At 43.7% G+C, this 18819-nt stretch overlaps 1 protein-coding gene across 1 annotated transcript in view; it reads left to right on the forward strand.

Annotated features, from left to right (window-relative positions):
- The window catches only part of LOC136579726 (phosphatidylinositol 3,4,5-trisphosphate 5-phosphatase 2B-like), a 92170-nt gene extending 76148 nt beyond the window's left edge, over positions 1-16022 (forward strand). The window contains exons 23-24 of the mRNA XM_066579789.1: positions 14008-14220; positions 15805-16022. Coding sequence (XP_066435886.1) covers positions 14008-14220; positions 15805-15808 — 217 coding nt within the window. The 3' untranslated portion in view covers positions 15809-16022. The remainder of the gene's footprint in view (positions 1-14007; positions 14221-15804) is intronic.
- Positions 16023-18819: the final 2797 nt, after the last annotated feature.

Consider the following 18819-nt stretch of genomic DNA (forward strand, 5'->3'; position numbering starts at 1 on the left):
ATGTTATGTTACCACTGCTCCCCTTCCTCACCTGTCACCAGGTGCGGCCGTTATGCATGCTGTGCTCTGTCCTCCTCTGCATCCCTGGAATTTGTCTTTAGCACTGGCGTATGCTTCCACCTTCTGTCTTAAAGGGCTAGTGCACGTTCCCTAAACCTGTCCTTCACCAATCCCATTTCTATACCTGCTACATTAGGCATCCACCCCCTAGAGTGGATGCCTATACAATTGGTCTCATACTGCCATTTGTGACAAAGTCCCTGTTTATGTATATTCTAGTTGTGACCCTTGCCTGACTCTGACCATTCAGATTTCTGTGCTCCCTGACCTCGGCTCTGTATCTTAGCCTTTGCTATTGCTTTCTGCCTGCTCTGTCCTCAAGTCTGAACCTCGTTCCTGAAGACTGTAGCTTGTACTTTTCAACGACTCCTGTTCAGACCATCGGGTACAGCGCCCCGGCTCAGTGCAGCATCAGTAGCCACACTAAGGCTAGGTTCACACGGAGCGGATTTGATGGCCTTTAAGAACTTTGACCTGGAGCCTCATTGACAATTGCATTTTAACTTAGCTTATCTCTATAGCTGCATTCAGCCAATGAAGTATTTTTGGAGGATGTTTTTGCATTGCACATAGCTTTAAGTTATAACTTCTGCTTTCATGAACCTGGTTCTGATATCGATTTATTGGCGTTATGTAAACTGTTGCAGTTTCTTTTATTTTTCAGGCATTTTTAGTACATTGATCTTGGCTAAAGCACAATCTGATCTACTGTATGCTACATCATAAATGTTAGCTTGGGCAGAGATTGAGCAAATGGACAAACATACCCATTGTGGCCCTAATCTACTTACAGGACACATGACTTGGCCTATAATGGAGAAACACACGTTAGATTTTATGGTACAACCAAATACATTCCAGGCCCCATTACCCACTTGTAGAGCCATTGAGCGGCCAAAACGATAAAGAACCCCCACAAATGACCCCAATTTAAAAACAAGACCCCTTAACGAATTCCTCTAGGGGTGTACTGCATATTTTGACCTCACAGTTTTTGAATTAATTTAAGCACAGCAGAAGGAAATAATTACGATTTTTTTTGGGGGGGGCAATTGTGTCGTTTTAAAAATAGCTTTTTTTGTACAGCACACATATGAATGGAGACCTGCATCCCAAAAAGGATACCCCTGCTTGTCCTGTGTTCAGAAACATACTGACTGTAGCCCCAATCTACTTATAGGACACATGGCTAGGCCCTTAATGGAGAGAACACCCGTTGGATTTCAGGGCACAACTGAATAAATTCCAGGCCCCATTGCCCACTTGTGCAGAAAAAAAATTGACTCCCTAAAAATAATCCCCCCCATCTCCATTTTTTGCCATTCCCTAAATATTAGATAAAAGTAATAATGTAAACTGCGTGGTATGCCCGAAGACAAGGGTAATTACGGAGACTGGTTGGGATGGGAACATGGGGCAATAAAACCGGGTATCCCTCCTGCTCCCATGCTTTTTTGGGGTGTATTTCCTGACCCCAGAGGCAGGGATGGGGTGTAAAAAGTGGGGCTCTGTGAGTCTCCGTAAGCTTGCGAAGGTGCGGTGGTCTCACACAGAAGGCGCTCAACAAGCTGCTCCTGGAAATGCAGGAAGGCGAGCGTTCCTGGATTTTCTTGTAAGTAACGTATTACAGGTAGCCGTCCGAATAATGCCGGACTCACACGGTCTTATGTGGAATCCACATTTGACTTTGTTAATTGTTAGAAACGGTTCGTAAGGCATAAGCTAGTTTATGACAGAAGATGGAGTTCAAGAACCAAACGCAAAGAAGTGCTAATCAGTTTATTGTTTGCAATCTTAAGACAATACATTATTATAAGATGGCCTGGATTGTAGGCCTCTGTTGTTATATGCGTTATATACATGTATACAAAACAAATAAACACATTTTGAACCATTGTGGAGACCCGCAGCGGATCCCAGCTGTGAGCCCCGCCGTGGCGCTGCGTACGGCCATGTACTGCGCATAACTGCATATTCACTAATTTGAGTGGAATTGTAAAATTCAATGCATTTCATTGATCTGCGTATTACCAATCATCAAACGCATGTGGAATCCGCAATTTTTATCTAGTCGTGTGAGTCTGTCCTAATAGTAAACCGCTACTTTTTTTATCAAGTGACCAGGGACCGCTGAATGAGGCCACCAGTCACTGCTCCAGGCACTCGGCGATTGTTGGTTGCCAAGAGCAAGGAGATTTGAAATTTCCTGGGCTCTCCGACTCCTGCGAATGTGTCTGGCATTTTGCCGGTGGGCGCATGCACAGAAGTCAGAAGGGTCCATGGAGGATCAATCTTGGAGGATTTTCTTTTTAAACTTTTTTTTTACAATTTTTAACTTTCCGTGGTGACCGTTATCCGATGGATAACGGTGATCATGTGACCAGGAACCGCATACAGCAGTCCTCAGTGACATCTCCCTGCACTTTGTTCTCCCCTGTCCTCCTGCACACAGGACCTCCGACACATCCAATACATCTTTGGAATCGTGTCACCCCCAGGCATCCTGTTGTCCTATCCAGCCGAACTGATGAAGGGGTTCTTCCCCAAAACGCGTATTCCATTGCTGGTTTTTAATTTGTGAAAAAATAATAAAAAAGAAGTGCTTTCACGATCAAACATTGGACTTTGATCTACATCTCCTAGTAGCTTAGAGGGTTGCGCCTCCATACCAGTTCTTTTCACATCCTTTTCGCATCTCCCTGCACTCGGCTATCTTTGAATTTGACGGGCTCTCCAGGTTTCTGCACATGCACGCCACATTGGCACATGTGCAGAAGCCCGTGGCAGGCCCCGATCGCTGGAGGACATCATGGAAGAGGAGGGTGAGTATTTTCACTTCCCCTCATGGATCCGATCCATGAGGGGAGGAGGTGCAACTTTAACTTTTTTAAACTTTTTTTTTCACTTTTCCGTGATCACGACGGTCCCTGGTGACCTCTGCTACCTTCAGGAGCCCAGAACCAAAAGATTTCAAATTTGCTGGGGTTCCCGGTCTTCTGCGCATGCGGCTGATATAATGACGCCTGGCGTGCATATGCAGAAGGCCAGCGTCAGGTCCTGGAGGACCAAGTCAGTGGGGCACAGTACGGAGGACGGGGGTGAGTAATCTCAGCTGTCCCCATGGATCCGTTCCATGAGGGCAGTTGAATCTTTAACTTTTTAAAAACTTTTTTTCACTTTAATGTGATCGGTGCTATCTATCAGATAGCGCCAATCGCATTGCTGGGGGGGGGGGGGGGGGTCCCAGCAGCCCGGGATGACAGCTTTGTGTGGTCCGGCTTCATGAGTGTCGGGAGGGGACCCCGTAGGAGAAGACATTTTATATTGAGTTGTGGTTCGTTGGAGGGTAGGTGGGAAGTGCATGCAGCATGAAAAGCACCAGAGCCGTGTTCTACAATGGTGTTAACGGTATTATCCCTGTTCATGATTTCACAAACAAGTAGACATCTCAGAACTTGTACCGCTGGTCCTTAGAAGCTTTGAATCGAGATCTACAGCCAGTGGGGGTGCTGGTGACCAGGAGATAAATCTGGATTAAAAATGCCCCCACCGGATGTCCAGCTTCATCATTGTGACATATGTGATGGCTCTTGAGTCCCAAACAGCCTCACCCGAACCAAAGATTGTGAAACAAATACACAAGACACTTTCATTTGATGTTAAATTGACAACATTTTATTTGAAATAACATTATATTTTTATTCAGTATCTCAAATGTAAGATCAGACCAATTGCTATAAGAAGACACTGAAAATGGCGCACCTCCGACTCACGAAGAGTCATCGTCCAGCACTCAGGAGAGGAAAAACCCCCTGTGGAGGAAACCTCTGGGGAGCCATGGCTGGAGGACGGCCCTCCCTCCGGGCTTAGGGGGTTAATGCCAATATGTAACAGCATCTTTTATCAGAATTGATACATTTTATCATACTTACAGTCATACATCCTATAACAGAACATTACATATGATGGTTATTAGTAAACAAGGCGAGGGCAAAGCAGAGGCCCCGTGTGATGCCTAATGGAGATATCCAAATGTGACCTCTCCGGGCAGCGGATACTGGATATGACGGAGATCTGGCTGCAGCATCTGTCACCCCATGGATCGCTAGGGATAATAGACATGATCTGGCTGGCTGCGCAGTTATGGCTGATCGGGCTGGCTAGGTAAATATGGCTGATCTGGCTGGCTAGGCGGGCGTCCCCTCCTCCCTCACAGATGGTGAAGCTCCAGGTCTCCAGACACACCAAGCACCACGCTGCATCTGGCCGTGTCCCCTTCCGTCATGGAGTTTTATTGTGTAGGCTCTTTATGACGTAGGCCTAGCTGTGGATGACATCAGCACAGTTGCCATGGTGACTGCAGGTGTTTATCACCAAGGCCTCATCCACTTGAAGTCGCCCATAATTAACTGTTTAATGACTGGCACTGTGCTTTTCTACAGAAGCCTATTAAAAAATAAAATAAAATGATTGCAATGTAAAGTAGGTATGGCAAATGTTAACCCCTTAGTGACAAAGATTTTTAGTTTTTTTTCTATTTCAGTTTTTTCCTTCCCCCCTTTAATAACTTCTTTATTTATCCCTCGCTGTCGCTGTATGAGGGCTTGTTTTTTGCGGGCTGAGTTGTATTTTTCAATGGTATTATTTAATGTACCATATAATGTACTGAAAAACCTTAAAAAATTCTAATTGGAGAGAAATGAAAAAATGTTTTAAATTCCGCCATCTTTTGGTACGTCTTGTTTCTATGGCGCACAAACTGCAACAAAAATGACCTGATAACTTTATTCCATGGGTCAGTACGATTACTACGATACCAAACTTGTATAGTTCTTGTTTTTGCTGTACTACTTGTATTTTTTTTCAAAGATTTACCCCATCTCCAATAAAAAATGCATTAAAAAGCAATCAAAAAGTGCCAACGCAAACTAATTTTTTAAAAAAATTCTCTGCCGCCATCTTCTGCGCGCAATAGCTTTTTTATTTTTTTGTTGACATAGTTGTGTGATGGCTCATTTTTTTGCAGGATGTCCTGTAGTTTGCGTTGGCACTTTTTGATTGCTTTTTAATGCATTTTTTATTGGAGATGGGGTAAACAAAAAAGCGCATTTGTGGCATTCTTTATTTTTTTTTCTGACAACTAGAGATGAGCGAGCATGCTTGTCTAAGGCTGATGCAGTCTTTTCGAGTAAGCAGGGATCTCTCTCTCTCCCTGCCGCTCCCCCCCCCCCCGCATGGTGCTCAGTCGAGTAAGCAGTTACTCGAAAAGATCGACGCTCCCTCGAGCATCAGCCTTAAACGAGCGTGCTCTCTCATCTCTACTGACGACGTTCACCGTGCGGGGTAAATAATGCGTTACTTTGATAGATCTGACGTTTATGGATCATACCAAATCACACAATGATACCAAATATGTATTTTTGTTTTATTACTTAGATTCCTTTATTAATAATATAGTTATACCTCTACTTTTGTCGTCTTCATCTTTCACTGATTTCCAGTTTCGCCGACTGTTCATTGCAGAATCTTGCCTCTTCTTTCATCGCTTGCTTCTAGATTCGCTGCCAGCCCACGTGACCTCACTGCTAATTTCACAGCCATTCATGGATTGCTCCAATCACAGCCATTGATGGAAGTATGGCTATGATTGAAGCATCCAGCTCTGGCTGTGATTGGCTGAATGGGCTGTCACTCTGCTGACTCAGCCAATCAGAGTAATCTCTTGCTGGAGGCAAGGAATTTCTATCCCCCGTCACTAGCAAGATGCTCTGATGGCTTGACAAGTGCCCAGCAGCCTGCATGGAGAGTGGCCCCCGGGACACCGACGGCACCTGCTAGGTGAGTATATAGATTTTTTTTCTTTTCTCTCAGGCAGTGTATCTAGGGCGTTTAGCGCTGCCAAAAACGTGGTATCAAGTCGCGCCATGTTTTTAGCAGCGCTGAAACCACTGCCCATTAATTTCAATTGGCGACGCAGGGCCGAAAACGCTTGTGTGAACAGTCCCATTGAATGGGAGCATTGTACAGCGTTTAGTGCTGAAAAAGCAGCGCTAAATGCTTTAGAAAAATGTGGTTTGGTGTGTTTTCTGGAATGTCTAGAATGAATTATTTGGATTTACACTGACAGGCATTCTGCCATGACAGCCCTGGGGTCTTTCAGAAGGCCCGAGGCTGCCATGACACCCGCACGACTCCCTGTGATTTCATCATGGGGGCCATACGGAACGATGTTTGGGGGATTTAAATGCTGCTGTCAGAATTGATTAACTGCTCCCATGAGCAGTGCAGTTTATCACACCTGTTGCCGCTACGTTCGGCTGTAAGAAACATCCCGTGCCCACGATGTATGGAGGGAGATCGCCACGCAATCATTCTTCATACATAGACTGCCGATACAGGCCATAGGATTGCAGGTGACATCATTATCTGTCCTCAGCGTTATCACTGTGTTCTCTGTGCTGTTACATAAGACTGCAAGTGACATCTACTGTACTACAGTACATCATCTGTCCTCAGCGTTATCACTGGGTTCTCTGTGCTGTTACATAGGACTGCAGGTGACATCATTATTTGTCCTCAGCGTTATCACTCTGTTCTCTGTGGCGTTACATAGGACTGCAGGTGACATCATTATCTGTCCTCAGCGTTATCACTCTGTTCTCTGTGGCGTTACATAGGACTGCCGGTGACATCATTTTCTGTCCTCCACGTTATCACTGTGTGTTGTCTGTCATGTTACGTAGGACTGCAAGTGACATCATTATCTGTCCTCAGCATTATCACTGTGTTCTCTGTGCTGTTACATTGGAGTGCAATTGTACAGTATTGTACTGTACCAGTGTATTACCCGTCGCCGATGATAGAGAAGGGTGGGTTGCACTAGCAGCAGCAGGAGGAGGAGATGCCGCGTAGGAGATCACATGGGTTCAGCTGCAAGGTCACATGGGCCGGCACATGCCGTGTTCTCTGTGCTGTTACATAGGACTGCAAGTGACATCTGCTGTACTACAGTAGATCATCTGTCCTCAGCATTATCACTGTGTTCTCTGTGCTGTTACATAGGACTGCAGGTGACATCATTATCTGTCCTCAGCGTTATGGAGTGCAATTGTACAGTACTGTACAATACTAGTGTATTACCCGTCACCGATGATGGAGAAGGGTGGGCTGGAGGCAACCAATGTTAGTAGAGACAAAAGTTTGGCTAAAAAAAAAAGCCCTTACTCCAAATAAAAACGGCGGTCGATATACCCTCGTGTGCACAAGCCCTAAGGGCGCCCACCCACTGGCGTTTGCGATTTTCGTGCGTGAAAAACGCAGCGTTTTTCGCGGCGTTTTCGCGGCTTTTCCATTAATTTCCATTGACTTTCATGGGTGCATTAGGAGAAAAATAAGGACACATATGCAACTGACAGTTCCTATGTTAAAAAACGCAACGCAACGCCAAAAAAAAACGCCAGTGGACAGGAGTACATTCAATTCTAATTGCTCTTGAGAAAAAACGCAAAACGCAAAGAAAAAAAAATCGCCAGTGGGTGGGCGCCCTAAGGCTGCATTTACATGGCACATTTCAGTTGTAATAAAAACCGCACCAAAAAGTGCATTGGCAAAACCATGTGTGTTTTTACTGTGTTTGTAGTAAACTGTGGGAAAAACGCACTCAGTTTTGCAAATGCACTTTTTGGTGCATTTTTTGTTGCAACCGAACTGCACCGTGTGAATGGAGCCTAAGGGTGGACACCCACTGGCGATTTTTTTCTCCACTGCGATGCGAGACTAAAGTTCAAGTCTCGCATCGTAGTGCGAGACAAAAATCGGCATGACGCCGGGATATCGGCATGACGCTGACATATCGTCAGTCTTTTCAATGGGGCCAGTGGCAGCAGCGCTAGCCCCATTAAAAAGAGATGGAGAATGCCAGGGATTTCTGCCACAGCTGTCACAGCTGTGGCAGGAGTTTCCTTCATCCCCGCGGGGCTATGTGTGATTGGCTGAGCGCTCAGCCAATAGCTAAGCAGTAGCTGCTATTGGCTGAGCGCTCAACCAATCTGCACAACCCTGCTTCATAGCAGTGCCGGGGAGCCAGCAGGAGGACGCGGCTGAGCGCAGGAGAGCGCGGGGATGAAGGAAACTCCTGCCATAGCTGTCACAGCTGTGGCAGAGGTCCGCGGCATTCTCCCTATGCTTTCAATGCGGCTAGCGCTGCTGTCGCTGGCCCCATTGAAACCACTTGCGATATGTCGGTTCTATACCGGCCTCTTTCTTGGGCTGCGAGGCGAAAGTTTTCTCGTGCTCTCGCAGCGCAAGAGAGAAAATATCGCAAGTGTGCGTCCACCCTTAGGGTGCATTTACACAGGTGATTTTCCCGCACAATTTCTGTGTCTTGCGAGATGCACAGAAATCCCAGGAGAAAAGAACCCATTGTTTTTAATAAGTGCATATACACACGGGGGATTTTGCTTTCGCAGCGCTGCGAGAAGCATTGCAAGTGAAGAATTGGAGCATGTCTTATTTTTGGGCAATTCTGTTGAAGAATTGTCCATTCTCCATAGTATGAAAAAAAAAATACATGTGGCTTTCATGCAAGTGCGGTGCGCAAAAATTGCATCACACTTGCATAATAATTGCGGATTTGCAAATGCAATATTGTTCCAGGTTTTTCGGACTGATGTTGCACTCGCCCATGTAAACGTACCCCAATAAATTCTCCCTCTATTCCTGCATGGCTTTGGATCATCCCAGGGAGAGGGGTGACATGGACCTTTGTTCAGGGCCCTTTATCAATCACAAAGCGCACTTGGGCTGTGATTGGCACATATGGGGTGAGCACTTGCTTATCTAAACATTTCTCTGTGTTTAATTACTGTATTTACTCAACCTAGCTGTTTAACCCTTCAGATGCCATTCAATGCTGAGTACAGCATCTAAGTGGTTTTACAGAAAAGTTAAAAAACTTTCCCTTCTTTAAAAAAAAATGATCAGTACTGTAAGAAGAATGTTTTTTATCCCTCACAGAAAACGCCATAACAAACAATGCTAGAAGAGCTGTTCTCTGCAGATCCCAGATACCAAAAAGAATTTAAAAATCCGTAAATACCCCAAACAGTACTAATGCAAAATACTGTAAAAGTCCTAATACAAACAGCAAACCTTCATTTACTTTAGTTGGTGGAAGCATATACATATTATGGGTCTTGGAAAGCTGTGGCACAAAAACAAAAGTTTTTTTTTATATAAAAGTATTTTCTTTATAGAAAAGTAGTAAATATAAAAAAACAAAAACTATAAAAATGTCTAAATAATTGTAATTGGAACCTTCACAGAGGATGTCTGAGCTGCAGACATTCTTTAGCTTTTCTGCCGATTGTATAAGCAATAGCGTTTTCTTTACATGCCGATTTTCTGCAGCGGAATGTGTTGCTTTTTTGCAATATGGCAGTAGTGGTTCACACTGGCAGACTTTATTGTCAAACATCAACAAACGCAGATTTCCAGGCAAATTCTCTGCGTTTCCGGGGCAGAAACACTTCAAAGTCCACAACAAAAGTGTATTTGCGGATCTTGGTGTTGGGTATGTATGTTCTTCATTGATCTCTATGGCAAAAATCCTCTGCACATCTGCAACATAAACAGACATGCTGCCGATACTTAATCTGCAGGATGTATATATATATATATTTATTTTTTTTAGAGGAAGCCAAAAATATAGACTGCACCCCCTGCTTTAGGGGGCAACGGCGCATGCTGTCCATCACATTTACTATAATGCCAGAAACTGGTAAAGATGATGGCAGAAAGGTACTCCATCTCGGAGCTGACATAGATTTCCATCTGCCACACAGGGGTGCCTACAGATTTGACAAATGAATTGCACCTCTTAATACCTTTGTCATTCACGTAAGGTGCAGTGCTTACTTAGACAAGTATGAGAAACACCTGTGTAGGTAAGTAAAGCCCAATATCTCATATAGCTAGATTAGATAAAAAATAACCAGATTATGACCGCTTAAATATAAGAGAAAAAAATGACTAGTCCCTAAAACTAAATTAAAGTGATGTCACTCATTAAGGGCTTGTTCAGATGAGCGTGTGTTTTGCACGCGCATAAAGCACACTTGTAAAAGAACCAATGGGTTCCTATAGAAGCGTTCATATGCGGGGAATTTGAAGCGCAAAACAGCGCGCACCTAAAAAGTACAGGACATAGCTGCGTGTTTTGCAGGAGTTTCCATTGACTCCTATAGGAGCAAAAGTTAATGGAAACTCATGCGCATGGGACAGATTCCCCGCTGCTTACAACAGGGCATTTAAAAGGTGCTTCTGGCCAGAACCACCTTTTAAATGTATTGTTAACTCCTTAGTCCCCGCGGAGATGAGGGGACTCCTGGAGGGTACCGTTAATCCCTGCGGGACGTTCCCTCATCACTGAACACTGTGACAACACTGTCACAGTGTTCAGTGATGATGGGACTGCAGCGGGGATGAAAAAATCCCCTGACACAGCTGTGGCAGAAGAGCGCGATGCCATCACATTGCTCTCAATGGAGCCACCGCTACTGCCGCTCCATTAAAAATAATGTGAGCGGATTGCTATCCCATGCTGCGGCTGTGACAGCTGCAGCAGGGGATTCCTTGGATGTGAAATCCAGGGGCTTTACCATGTTGTCAATGAGGCCGGTGGCAGCAGTGCCGACCCCATTGAAAACATATGGAGATGATGCGCTCCTCTGCCACAGCTGTCACAGCTGTCACAGCTATTTCAGGGAATTTCTTCATTCCTGCGGAGATGAAGGAATCCCCTGCCACAGCTTAAAGATTCAGATTTTCCAGCAGCACTCATCATCACCAAAGTTGGGAGGATCCTGGAGATGCAGCAGCCACACCAGAACTTGAACTTGTTCTCAGGTTAGATCCAGAATAAAAACGTAGTGGCAGCCAATCAGAAGCAGTGCTTTCTGATGGCAATTTTTCAATCCCCGGCCATCAGAACACAGAAGAAGACAGCCGGGGACGGGGAGAAGAGCAGGACAGCGCTTCTAGGTGAGTTCGTTTTTTTGTTTTTGTCTACAGCTAGGAATGATTTTCAGGGAAGGGCTTATATTTCACATCCCCCTATATTTCTCCCAAAAATCATCGCTGCGGAGGTTGCTTTCATCCCACTACTTTCTTTAGAGACAAGCGGGCAGGTACTCACATAAGGCACTACTCGCTCGAGTAGTTTGCCTTAGCGAGTATGCTCGCTCATCTCTAGTTATAATGCATTGAATCTCAACATTAATATTCTGCTACATTTGTATATCAAAACTCACACAGACAATAGTTGTGACAAAATGGTGTTTGACCCTGTACTCAAAGTGAACGTCTGATACTCAGTACCAATTTTTTTTTAATAAATTATTTAAGTTTTGAATTTAGTATCTGCATTATCAACCCAGGCAAAGTGAATGGGGCTGTCTGTTTCCATCTTTGTACACAGCATGCTTGACAAAGGCCTGCTAAGGACAAAATGTTGCATTTTTCTATGGAGCAATAACACTTTTTCTGACCAACCCATTTGATGCTGTCACCTTATTACATACCTTTGGGGCCTCAGTGAATTCGTAGGGCATAGGTAAATTAGCATCAGCCTGATATATACTTATGTGGATTACTTTGAAGAGTTCTGTGGACTATTCATTTTGTCTATCCTCAACCGTCCAGATGTGGACACCCCAGGCTCTTTGCCATATACTTTATTAGGGGACTATGCCACCCTCTGAAGGCTGATCACAACTTGTAGAAGGTGTAACCAAATTCTATGCAAGTTATTTACAGCGTGCAGTAAAGAGGTTTGCCAGGAATTATAACTGAAGGAAGGCACAGTCTCCTAATAAAGTATATGGCAAAGAGCCTTCAATTAGTACTAACAGGTTTAATATTTAATTAATAACTTGGAAGTATTTTATTTGTGTATAGAAGCCGAAGATCTGAGGTACTGAAACATAAAAAAGGAGTAATTCTTTACTGTAAATCAGTAAAGAATTGTTCTCCAATTTAGATAATAGAGGGAGTACTATTCGGAGACCCTGCTCTTTATGCCATATGACCTAATGGATACACAGTCAGATGATATTTCTTCAGCAATTAGTTAAGTATTAAAGTATTTCTACCAACAATTTACCTGACAAGTCATCTGTGCTGCCTGATTCTTGCGTTCTGTGTTTGCTGAAGAGGGATGAAGCATCTTGTCCAAAAATAAGCTCATAATTTTCTATCTAGAACTGTACCAGAAGAGCCACCTGTAAGGACAAACCACTGTTTAGCTAGAATACTACCTAGAAAACTTTGTTCTACCTTTGTAACATAGTAGGCTGAAAAAAGACATATGTCTATCCAGTTCGGCCATCCTCCATCCCCACCTTCCTGATGTTGATCCAGAGGAAGGCAAAAAAAACTAAATCGCCAATGAGGTAGAAGCCAATTTTCCACATTTAAGGGAAAAAAATTCCTTCCCGACTCCAGGCCCCTCTTAAACTCTTATTTAATTCGCCATCACCACCTTTTAAGGCAGAGAGTTTCATAGTCTCACTGCTCTTACAGTAAAGAACCCCCTTCTATGTCGGTGTAGAAACCTTCTTTCCTCTTGACGTTTCCTCTAAACCGTTTTTTTCCCATTCTTTGCGCTATTTTTGCCTTGACTTGGTGTAATAAAAGTTATATTTTAATGAGTCAAAGTGTTTGATATTAAGGAAATCCGCAAAAAAGGAACAAAGTGTTCAGACGTGCCAAATATACAGTGTACAGCTCAAAGTGGACCCCAGCCAGCAGCCCCAGCTCCACACAATACGAGTCCTCAGTACATTTACTATTTCTTTCCATCAGTGAAGGAAATATTTCTATAATTAGGATGCTTGGAATGCAAGACAGAAAATATACATATCAAGCGTAAGGTCAGAATAAACACAGAACTGGCCTGCTGATAAGAACCAAGTAAACTTCAGATTTCATAAATTTCCTTTTTCCATATTAAAATCACAGGTATTAGAAAAAATATATAAAAAAATGTAAGTTCATATTTGTGCGTCTCGCAATGCACAAATCTTGTGCAATTTTCTGGCCCGTGTGAAGGCAGCCTTAGTAAGATACGTGTCTATTGATTCTTCATGCACAAAGGTTTCCATGGCCTTTAAGAACTTTGACCTGGAGCCTCATTGACAATTGCATTTTAACTTAGCTTATCTCTATAGCTGCATTCAGCCAATGAAGTATTTTTGGAGGATGTTTTTGCGTTGCACATAGCTTTAAGTTATAACTTCTGCGGTTGACATTTCATTATTCAGTCCTTTCATGAACCTGGTTCTGATATCGATTTATTGGCGTTATGTAAACTGTTGCAGTTTCTTTTATTTTTCATGCATTTTTAGTACATTGATCTTGGCTAAAGCACAATCTGATCTACTGTATGCTACATCATAAATGTTAGCTTGGGCAGAGATTGAGAAAATGGACAAACACATGGGATGTCTGGTCATAAAACAAACACTGCATGGAAATAATTGTCAGCAGACAGCTTGGCTAGAGGATGTCCTCAGATCTTCATCAAGTGTTTTATCTGTGCTGTATACTATATAGGTAAAGGTAAAGTCCCCTGGTGGAATCACCAAGTCATGACTGACTCCTAGGGTGATGTCACATCATGACGTTTTCTTGGCAGACTGTTTTTGTGGGGTGGTTTGCCATTGCCTTCCCCAGTCATCTTTTACCACCCAGCAAGCTGGTACTCATTTTACCAACCTTGAAAGGATGGAAGGCTGAGTCAACCTTGAGCCATCTACCTGAACCAAGTGGCGATTTACTACATACAGTATAATTATTAAAGAACTGCATCTTCCTTGCCCGATGCCTGTACTATTTATATTAGGTATGAGTGATTTGAGCGGTGGTAAAATGTCGTCTTCTTCTTTACAGACAACGTCCTGCAAGTATTTGCTGTGAAAGTTACAGTAATGCTGAATACTTTCTGTTTGAGAACTTAAGTTGCTCTTCTACACCAACATCTCCGCGGCATCTACGATCTGCACTAGTGAGGGGAGAGAAAACACAGGAACACGGGCAAAAATTATTCAGGGATGAATTGGAGTTGGCAATTGCATCATCTCAAACTAAGAGAACCACCTTCAGGTAAAACTAGCACCAAATGTTGTGCTTGAAGGGGTTAAATGGGTTGTGGCAAGATCTGGGGCCGCTGCATGAATGGAGTGGAGTACAAGTGCAGCGTCCGAGGAGCGGGCCCATAGCCGAGGAGATAGCGGGGTAGATAAGACCTCATCACGGGGCTCTACCATCTCCTCCCCTGGGGGTAGCACAGGACCCAACCAAGTTACTGGTGGGGGAATTTCACAGGGACAACCCAATCCGCGGTTTACCTTAAAGTTCTTGTCACTTGTGATGCCACCATTCTGTCCTGTGCAGTGAATCCAGTAGTTGAAAGAAAATAGTCCACACACAGGGATAACTTTCTGAGCATAACCGGGAAGGTTGGGAGAGCTCATTTACTTGAATAAATTATATTACAACAGTCCATAATGTTACATCCGCCAGTGTAAACAGGTGCCAACACAAGGAAGTTGTGTGATAGGGAAGATTCACAGGATGGCAGGAGAAGCCACAGTGCCAGTTATCTGTGGGGTTCCTCTCCAAGCCACTCTCTTTCTCTCTCCATCTCTCTACCGGTCAACACTCACATTTAGAAGCGGCGCTCAGTGCTGCCTGGCAGTTCCTCTCACCCTCTCTGTCCTCCATATTAACAGCAAGGAGGTCTGGGTGAATTGGGCCCAGGGCACACATCAGGCCATCGCTCAGCCTCTTCCATCCTGGGGCTCATCATAAGACGAGGCACAGTTTTTCCTACTCAACAGAAGTTCTCTGCACAACTCACTTGCATAGACTGAATTGCAGACTGACTTTTGCAAGAAGACCCTTGCACTCAACCTTGCATACACATATATAAAACATGATCACGTGACACACAGCAAGATACATTTCTCAGATATAACCCAGACATTAACCCATTCAGTGCTGCAGAGGTGCAATATACGTCACAGAGGCACACACATACTGCAGAAGACACTGAAAATACAAATGCACAAGACAAACAAATGATATTATGGAGGGGCCCCCCTAACTCTGTGCCACTACACAAGCACTAAGCAATCTTATTGAAATGAAGGGAGCAGCATGCATGCACAACCTCTGGTTCATTCACGCAAGGACCTTTGTAACTCTTGTTCTGCCAAGGGTTTCTAGAGGCTGAACCTTTGCACTTGGGCCCCTGAGCCCTTAGCGGTGCCCCTGATATGTATATTATATATATATATATATATATATATATATATATATATTTGAATGTATTTGTACATATGCTAACTACATTAAGGGTTCAATTAGATGGCCGAGTCAGATCTTGCTGCAAGAATTCTGCGTGGAGTTTGTATGTTCTCTCTGTATTTGCATGGGCTTCCTCCCATACTGCAAAAAACATACTAATAGGTGAATTTTCAAAACTGTGAGCCCCAATGGGGACAGAACCTGTGATATAAAGCCCTGCAGAATATGTATGTGCTATATAAAGATGATGATTGTAAAGCTGAAATGACTAAAGGGTTAACTCTGTGTTGTATATTGCTGATCCTGGATACTGTTAATATGTTACTTCCACATTAGGGACACTATCCACTATAGCTAAAGTTCTCTTTTGTGTTTTAGATGATGGAGCACTCGGCTGTGATGGGACCTTCCAGGAATCCTGGACCAATGTAATTCCACAGCTGGTTAGTAGGTGGCAGCACTAACCTACGATCAGTAAATGCTTCTCACCAATTCTAACCGCGAAATTGTTTTGTAAAGCTGACATTCATGTTTGAGCAAACTAAATTACTAAATTGTTTGGAAATCATGGCGACAGTTTACGTGAAAATGTTTTCTAATTCAAATACTGCTAACCAAAATACAGATTATATCTGACACTCTGTAGTCATTACTTTTGTTGTCTGTTCTGTGATTGAATGCTTAGTCAGCCCTCGCGATGGCATCACTCTTCGTGGAGATGAGGTTTTTTAATGGAACTTGCTGTGCTTTCATTAGTCATTTCTATTGTGTTACTTCTCATAGCCTAATGGCCCTTGTAGACGGGCCGAATCTCGTTTGAACGAGCGAGTGACGTCACCACTAACCCGTTCGCGCTCGTGCAGCCTCTTTAGACAGGCAAATGCATCGTTGGCTCGTTCAAACAAGAATCATTCCGAATTTTTAGTCCCTGTATAAACAAATAGAGGGACTGAACGAGCGCCGTTTAAACTGAACCGTAAGTGAGCGAACCAACAATAATATTTCTCTCTGCGTCAGGGTGGACACCCATGTGCTATACGATAGTCTTGCGATGCAAGAGTGAGTGAAAACGCATGATAATGAAACCGATGATTTTCAATGGTTTAGTTCTCATTTGCGATGTTTTGAATGTAATCTCGCATCACAAAGAAGAATGGGAGATATTACTCATATATTGTAATGGGGCCAGCGGCATCAGCGCTAGCCCCATTGAAAACATAGGGAGAACGTTGCGCTCCCCTGACACAGCTGCGACAGCTATTGCAGGGGATTCCTTCACCCATGCAGGGACCGCGGGGATGAAGGAATCCTCTGCCACAGCTGTGGCAGAAGTCCGTGATGCTATCCTATTTCTTTCAATGGGGCCAGCACTGCTGCGGCCCCATTGAACGCAGTGGGTTTGCAGTGATGATTTTTGGGGAAGGGCTTGAAATATAAGCCCTTCCCTGAAAATCATAGCAAGCTGTAAAAAAAAGTACAGGGGCGGTCTAATGAGTAGGCAGGACAGCCTAATTAGTCACGGTTGTTAGTAATTAACACCGCAAAATAGTGCACTTACAAGCACAACGTTGTGCACATGGACATGGATTTGCGCACTCCCATAGACTCCTATTGAGCCTCAGGTGCCCAAATGTGCACAAAAAAAGAGCATGTCGCGTATTTTCACAAGCGTTGAAAATGCGCCCAGAGAATTGACCAATGTGAGTGAACCCATTGAAACCTAGGGCTTTAATGATTGCAGTTCCCGCGGCCGATTTTTTTTTGCACGCAAAAACATGCGCAAAAGTGCTTGTGTGAATGAGGCCATACAGCCAATGTCATTAAGAACTATCTTCAGTGTAAAGAAGAACAATCAGTCCTGGAAGTGATGATATGGCCCCACAGAGCCCTGATCTCAACATCATCCAGTCTGTCTGGTATTACATTAAGTGGAAGAAGGATCTGAGCAATCTACATCCACAGAAGATCTGTAGTTAGTCCTTCAAGATGTCTGGAACAACCTCCAAGCCGAGTTCCTTCAAAAACTGTGTGCAAATGTACCTAGAAGAATTGATGCTGTTTTGAAGGTAAAGGGCGGTCACAAAAATGTACATTTTGCAAATATGCAGCGCTCAGGCGCCGCGCAAATTCACGTACGCTCATGTGAAGGGGCCTTAGGTGTCTAGATGTATACCACAGGTGTGCTCTTTTGTCATATATTTATGTATAATGATTACTTTTTCTTTAATATAGAATATAGTGTATACCTATACGATATCGTTTATACCAAAAAAACGTATACATGTCATATGCTGATTTATAATGACATTTAATGGGTGGTATCAGAATGATAAATGCATATTTCCGATCTCCATATACGCATGCGAAAGTTGGACACTCAGAAAGGCAGATTGAAGAAAAATTTATGCTTTTAAACTACGGTGCTGGAGAAGAAATCTGCATATACCGCGGCCGGCAATGGTCACCAACAAGATGGTCCTAGAGCATATAAAACCAAAATCACCAAACAGCGGCTCTCATAGTTCAGATGTATCATGCGAGCCAATTCTCTGGAAACAACATTGATGCTCGGCACAGTTAGTGGGTAGCAAAGAAGAGGAGGCCAAGGAACACGCTGACTGGACGCGATCAAGGTGGATACAGACATGCACATGGAAGAACTGAAGGAAGCGGTCAAAGATAAGAAAGTGCGGAAAACGATGATCCATAAAGTCGGTCATGACTGACAAATAATCACCATTATGTAAATTAGGGCAGGTATATTCGCATACTGTACTGTGTGTTTGAATCTCTGATTTTCCATCCTTTTTTTCCTGAAATGTACCAAAAAAATGCACGCCAGCTTATCCAGGACATTCCAGCAATCTTAAAGATGTTGTTTGCACCTTGAACAGCAGTAAACTTTGTAACACTTATGTGGAAGACGCCTGATGCTATTTTTTGATAGTTTTTGTTACATAGTTCTCTTCTGTGCTTCCATTTGTAGTGATGGACGGAAGCATTACCCTGTCCCTTCCCCCTGCCCCCAATAAGTCCGTTTACCCCACCCCTGGTGACATCACTTTGGCTGTAAGGCAGCTTCACAAGAATGCCTTCATGTAGAAACACAAAAAACAGAGACCAGACAGGACACAGGGGACATGATAGAGGGGACACCATGTGGGGACATGTGAGGTCGGCTCACTCGCAGCTCATCGCTTTGTGTCATGATCAGAGCAGAATATGACACAGTTTCTAAAGTTGGTGGAGAAGACACAACTTTCATGAAGGGGGACCATAAGGATGTTGGAAAGTGCTGCAGACACTCCGGATCTCTCTGACAGGTAAGCCTATGCTATAGAATTCTTCATGACTGTGAGATAATGATTACGCTTGTGTGCTACCAAATTCATT

The sequence above is a fragment of the Eleutherodactylus coqui genome, chromosome 10 (assembly GCF_035609145.1).
Source record: "Eleutherodactylus coqui strain aEleCoq1 chromosome 10, aEleCoq1.hap1, whole genome shotgun sequence".
In the NCBI taxonomy this organism is placed as follows: domain Eukaryota; kingdom Metazoa; phylum Chordata; class Amphibia; order Anura; family Eleutherodactylidae; genus Eleutherodactylus; species Eleutherodactylus coqui.